The sequence below is a fragment of the Glycine max genome, chromosome 13, assembly GCF_000004515.6.
Source record: "Glycine max cultivar Williams 82 chromosome 13, Glycine_max_v4.0, whole genome shotgun sequence".
NCBI classification, from domain to species: Eukaryota; Viridiplantae; Streptophyta; class Magnoliopsida; order Fabales; family Fabaceae; genus Glycine; species Glycine max.
In genome coordinates, this window is record NC_038249.2 from 19,258,182 (window position 1) to 19,264,985 (window position 6,804).

The following is a 6,804-nucleotide window of genomic DNA, read 5'->3' on the forward strand; positions in this document are numbered from 1 at the left end:
ATTTAATATTAATTTAGTGATATATGAGAAAACATTGGCTGCCAGATATATATGATGATTTTAGTTGCCTGAATGTAGTATTTTAAGAATACATAAGGTATTTTCTTAATTAAGCAATATAATATTCCTTTAAAATATTTTCCTAATTTAATAAAAATTTAACTACAAGTTGTTAAATTAATATCATGAGAATATTTTTCACATATTTCTCCATTTAATTTAAAGAAAAACATTAAAAATGATGAAGTAGAAAGTTATGAACCATTCTTTTTCTTTTTTGTGAAAAAACAAGGAATCCATTTGAATTGGGAATGAGGTTGTTGTAGGAACAATATATTGAACTAATACAATGGCCACGTAGGCCAAAGCATCATATACGATTGAATCTTTTCCCTGAGGGTAAGAATTGACGAGAATTAAACTTTTATATTAGCTGTTAACAACTTCCCCCCATTGAAAAATTAAAGCACACTGTTTGGTGTTGATTCCTGATTATGACGGATGTTTAAATTTGTTGTCAAGCTAACTACAATTACTGAGGCCATTTTCCCAATTCAACGTTAATTTGAATACTCGTCAAACCAATTAGATACATATTTTTTTCTTTTTCACCCCTCTTTCCATTGGATTTGACAAGGAAAGCATTTTTGCTACGCCACAAACAAGGCCCCGCTAGCTTTCCACCCAAATTGAATCTTCATATTCAATTGAAAACCATTTTTTTAAAACTATGTTATTTATGTGAGTGATCATTGGAAAATTGATGATCAATTTTAGCCGACCAATTTTAGTAAGATTTTTGTTTTTATTGACAAGATTCAAATTTAATATTTTCCTTAAGAAAATTGAGTTCCATTTCATTCAAACTAATGTTTTATTGATACAAATCATTTCATTTTAATACCCTTTTTGCCACCTTCCTGTCCATTCCATTTTGGAAGTTGGTGAAGATTCTTGCCTCTTGTTTTTATGTGACACTGAAACATGGAGGATTTCTCTCGTTTTCATTAGATACGGTTTGTGTTTGGGACCATCCATTGTTCCAATGAAATCAGAGTTGAGATTTCATCTGAACCATTTGTCCACGACTCTGCCCCTACACTGTCTCTCTAACTGTTGTCGGTGCCAATTTCTAAACAGCCTCCATTACTATTCCCTCAAATTGTCGGAAAAAAAAACTATACCCTGAAATTGCAAGCCGTATATGCTAACATACCCATAATTAGTATTTACTCGCTCGTTCAAAAATATAAATCATTTTAGAGGAAAAAAATTATTTCAAAATATAAGTGATTTTACAAAATTAATACTATATTAAGTATTTTTTTTAAATTATCCTCGATCAATATTTCATGCATTAATATACTAGTTTTTTAAATTCTCATAAACTCTTTTTCCTAAATCCCTAGTATTTACTCATATATTTATATTATTGATTAATTTGAAAAATTACTTGCTTTTTCACAAATAGCACCTATAACAATTTATTATTATTAATGCGAATTTTTTGTAATGGAAGTAAATGAGTAAAATACTATTTAATTAAAAATAAAATGATATATTAGAAAAGTTACTGATATTTTTTATGAAATTCAAATTAGTTAATTTTTTAATACTTCTACAATAAGTTTAAACAACTTATATTTTACAACGGAAGAAGTACTATTTAGTAGTGATTTTTCTAAATACAACAGGTAAAGGGACAACAAAACCAAACATGGCTAATTAAATTCCATGTTAGCACATAGCACATTAATTTTTTTTTATAATCATTTATTTAAATTATTTGGTTCCTTTGTGAAAGGTTAAAGATCTAAAACGCCATATTTGCTCAAATGCTGCACACTTGCCTAAAAGACAATGTGACTACAATTTGAAGTTATTTTATATAAATAAAAGATGAAAAGTCATTGATTTGGATTTTGAGACTAATCAATCATTCATTTTTTGATATTGGAGGTATGAAATTTAATAGAAGTGAACAGTAATCATATATTTAAAAAAGTAGATAAAAATGTGTGTGTGGGTGTATAATGTGTATGAAAATTTTATTAAACATAAGCACGTGTAGATTTTTATAAACATGTTAACATTGAACTAGGCAACATGTGGTTCATAAATCATAACTTAAACAAGTCGTTAAATTTCATAAGGTATACCGAACTTGAGCTTATGTACTATGCAGCCTGAATTTGTTGAATTCATTCAATCGCACAAGGAAAACGAAAGTCAAACCACCTTCAATGCTAGTTAGAATCTTATGCAAATCAATTTTTTCAATCAGTTTTTGCCAACAAAATCAAAGGAACAGGTTAAGACTCAAACCGATTTCTCTTATTCAGTAAGAAAAATGACACCAAATTAAATCACTATACACGTACCCATAAGGATCACATATACATATTTTCTGACCTTTTCAAAAGTAGTCAAACCTCTACGATCTTGGAACAAATGAAATGTCCATCGCAAAGAATTTCTTGTTTGTCTCCAAATCAATTAGGGCAAAAAAGCATGGCAGGTTACATAGCCCCATGCCGAAATTATTATTATTTTTTTTGGAATATTTTAGACTTCTTTTAATTTCAAACCAAATACAAGGCAAGAAACAAAACAACAAGAAAATTTCCTTGTCGTCCCCGTCGGTGTCAATGAGATAATAATGAGTTGGTGAGTCTAATTCCAAGTATTATTATAAATATAACAAGAGAAGGTAAGGGAGAGTGGGTGAAGAAGAAAAGGATTAGACAAATTTAAAATTTAAAATATAAATTATGGCTTATTGGGATTAGGGGTTTTCGTGACCATATGTTGTTTGTTTGGTGGCATAAACTTGGACTATGAATCCGATAATTATTATCTTCTGCATTTGCTAAGTCCCACTCTTACTTCCTATCTATTTCGTTAAATTCCGTTAAGGCGTCCTACTCCTCCAAGGTCCAAACGAGAAGTTGGTATAACCTGCGTAAAAACGCCGAACTCGCGTGCGTGTGCAATCATTAACATTGAATTGCAACCATCATATAAATACGTTTTTTGTGCTCTCCTTTGTGTCTCCACATAGTTTATAATAACTAGCAATTTAAATTTAGATGAAATCTATAAATTAAATTAAAAAATAGTAGATGTTTTTGAATTGGTCCGACATGTCCAATGTGATCTTCATTCTTCAAACGAACTATGATGGAGTATATGCAAAGACCTGGTAGATCCAAGAGCCCGAATCGGTGGAGGAAATTTATTTAAAAATAATAATTAGATTAAATTGTAATTTTAATTTTTTTTAATTATTGGAACCACTTATATTTTTTATGATTTCGGTTTGAACTTCAATTTTACGTACATTTACTTCTTTTTATTTTTATATTTAACTAATTAAATTATTATTTTTTGGTACCTTAAGTAAATATGTTAGGTTTAAAGTTCAATTCAATAAAAATAATAGAAATAAAATATATACAAAATTGATTTAAGACTAACATCATTTACCAAAAGTAAAAGTTTAAAAATATTAGAAAGTAAAGTAAAAAAAAAAAAAGACATATTATAAATATGAAAAACAGATTTAAGTCAAATTACAATTTACCTTAACAATAATATTAATTACAATTATCATACATACAAAAATAAGGACATAATATTAAAATCAAGTGCATGAGCTGAAAAAGAAATGAAATATAAAAAAAAAAGTTATCCAATAAAAGACAAAATTTGATAGATTGAAAAATTGAGAGAGGGGTCAAATTATAAAAAGGGGACAAAAATAATAACTTTAGATACATATATTTGTATTTCCTTCAAGTCTGGGGTGTAAATGCACCCCTCAATTATATAAGGGTCCGCCACCAGCAAAGACACTCGATCCAACATTAAAGTTACTGAAAATTTTGTGAGTAAAAAATTTGACAAAATTACAATGATTAGGGATTTGCTTCGGGCACCAACAGATTTATTGGTACACTCAACAAATTTTTTAAAATGTCTACTATAACTCTCTATTATAAGTAGCGCTTTTCTTCTTCACTTTTCTTTAGAGCTTGTTTTTATTTTTCCTTCACCAACGTTCGTTCCATGAGAGGTGTTCCGTGAGAGTTTATCGTTCATTCTTGTGTCCTCTTTGGTCAAGGTACATTGTTTACGATGGTTCGTCGACAAGTGGTGGTTGTTACGGTGGTTGGTTTGGTCATTAACGGCGGAGGTAAATTGTTGATTTAATTCTTTTTCGCATAATACTTACGGATTGATAATCCGTAAGTTATATTATATTTAAGAATTGATAATCCGTAAGTTTTATATAACTTACAGATTGACAATCCGTATGCTTCTTATGGATTACCAATCCGTAATTTTGTTTTAAATTTATTTGTTATTTTTATAAATTTATTTTATTGTTTAATTAGAAGAAAATAGAATTGATGATTAAAAAACTTTTAAATAGATATAGTTAGAATATTCATTTTATAGTTATAGTTTGTATAGTTTGAAAGTAATATTAACGTGAAAAGAATTTATACATAAATTTGTTTTTTTTGTTTTTAATTTAATGTATTATATTAATAAATGCAGTAAAAAATGCGAAAATTATATGATAGTATAAGTATGGTGTGGTTAGGGGTTTTTTGTTTATCATTGAAATTTTTTAATGTTTTCTTAAGATGAACGAAGATTAGTGGATATATGATAGTGTAATGTCTGAAGAAGTTGATATGAATGACCAAAATGAAGACGAAGCTGGTGTATGAAGAACATGTTAATTGTTCAGATGCATTCAATACTTCTTAAGTATTAATATAATTTATTGTTATTAAAGTAATTAAATGAATGTCCCTTAAAGACTAAACTTGTATGGATTGCATTGTAGGTGTTTGCTACCCATGATGATGTTCTGCATTGGACTCGATCTGTTGCTTATGAAATTGGATTTGTGGCGATGATTATGAGGTCAGACACAAATAATGGTATTAGAGGAAGGACCTCATTTGTTTTAATTGGTTGTGAAAGGAGTGGTTATTATAAGGCCAAGAAGAAGGATTTGGTAAGAACATGTACTGGCAGTAGAAAATGTGGGTGTCCCTTTAAGTTACGTGCAAAACCAGTTGTGGGAGGTGAAAGATTGATGGTGAATTTAATTTGTGGGAGTCACAATAATGAATTGGCGAAGTCATTAGTTGGACATCCATATGTTGGTCGACTGACTAAGGATGAGAAGATCATTGTTGCTAATATGACAAAGTCAATGGTGAAATCAAGAAATGTTCTTCTAACGTTGAAGGAGCACAATGTCAATAATTATACAACAATCAAGCAAATATACAATGCAGGAAATGCATATCGTGCTTCTATAAGAGGCAGTAATACTGAAATGCAACAATTAATAAAGCTTCTTGAATGGGATCAATATATTCATTGGCATAGATTGAAGGATGAAGATGTTGTATGTGACATATTTTTGAGTCATCCTGATGCAGTCAAATTAATCAATGCCTATAATTTGGTATTTTTTATAGACAACACCAATCCGTATAAGGCATGCGGATTACCAATCTGTATCCCTTATATGGATCCCCATCGTGCATGCATAAAATCCACAACGAGAGAGAGAACGAGACTTACGTCAACGGCGATGGATCTCTGTCGTGGAGGCGCAAATGGCGGCAACGACAAAGGACGACAGTAGTGAAAACGTGAAGAAGATAAAGAAGAAGAGGTGTTGGTACTGTGTAGCATAGTGAGAGAGAAAAAACAAACGCTTTTAAAAAAATAGGTGAAGGGCATTTTTGCCACTTTACCTATTTTGTTGGGTGTACCAATAGTTGGGGCCAATGCCAAAAGCAAAACCCCAATGATTATCATCAATAGAGGGGGTGAAATAGGCTACTTGGCCTGAGCCCATAGTGCCAAAGGTGAGAAAATGAGTTGGCTAGCCTGAATTTCTTATGGATTAGACATTTGTTGGCCTAGATGGATTGGGTCAAATTGACCAAATTTATTATGCCTAAATTTATATAATTTTGAAAATAAAAAAAATAAAATAATAAATAATTTTGGGTCAAATAATAGTTTTTTTGAGTCAATATTTCAAAGGTCTGGCTTGGCCCAACCCAAATTGACCTAGATTTCCCGTCCTAAATTTTAAGAGTCGAATCCAACCTTATTCATGAATGATTTAGGATGGTCTATTGTGTCAGATCATTTTGTCATTTCTAATTATAAATGCATAGTTGATATTACTAATGATCTATTTATAAGAATATTCTAATACAAGTTAAAGTTGATTGTGTAGGACTCAAAGCCCCCTTAGGAAACATTAACCTATTTGAATGTGTTATTTTATCAATTTACTCTTAATTGAGGTATGATTCCATGTTTCATGGTGTATTTGGTTGCCATTGTAATTGGGTCACCCATGTTTGTAGAGGTTGAGAGGCAGCGCGCTCTTGGTGCTCACGAGACATGGATAGAGCTCCAGATCTGACTCGGCCATTGGTATAGGGAGGGTTGCAGGGTGTCGTTATAGCCATGTGTGGAGATAAAGACAACAATGCATTGCGAAGGGCTTGGCATGGCTGAAGCAGGGTAAGCTTTAAGGATGTGTTATCTACTTGACAATAACATCAATTTTAAATATTATAGTAATATTTTCTACATCGATTATACATATAATCAATGTAAAAAAATTGAAAAAAATTACAAAATTGAAGAGTAGTGTTACGTTTTCTGCATCAACGTACACATAGGTATGGATATTCAAACCATGTTTCAAGCTAAAATTTGACACATTATAATTTTAAGAAGACAAAAAACAAA

General features: G+C 30.5%; 1 protein-coding gene across 1 annotated transcript; it reads left to right on the forward strand.

The window, feature by feature from the left end:
• Window positions 1-4,685: 4,685 nt before the first annotated feature.
• On the forward strand, window positions 4,686-5,674 carry LOC102668004 (uncharacterized). Its single transcript, XM_006595149.1, has 2 exons — window positions 4,686-4,733; window positions 4,859-5,674. The coding sequence occupies exons 1-2, from the start codon at window positions 4,686-4,688 to the stop codon at window positions 5,672-5,674; spliced, it is 864 nt and encodes a 287-aa protein (XP_006595212.1).
• The last annotated feature ends 1,130 nt before the right edge of the window (window positions 5,675-6,804 follow it).

Coding starts and splice junctions, on each gene's coding strand:
- LOC102668004 (XM_006595149.1), top strand. CDS start 4,686: ATGTCTGAAGAAGTTGATATGAATGACCAAAATGAAGACGAAGCTGGT. Junction 4,734..4,858: donor AAAATGAAGACGAAGCTGGT/GTATGAAGAACA, acceptor ATTGCATTGTAG/GTGTTTGCTACCCATGATGA.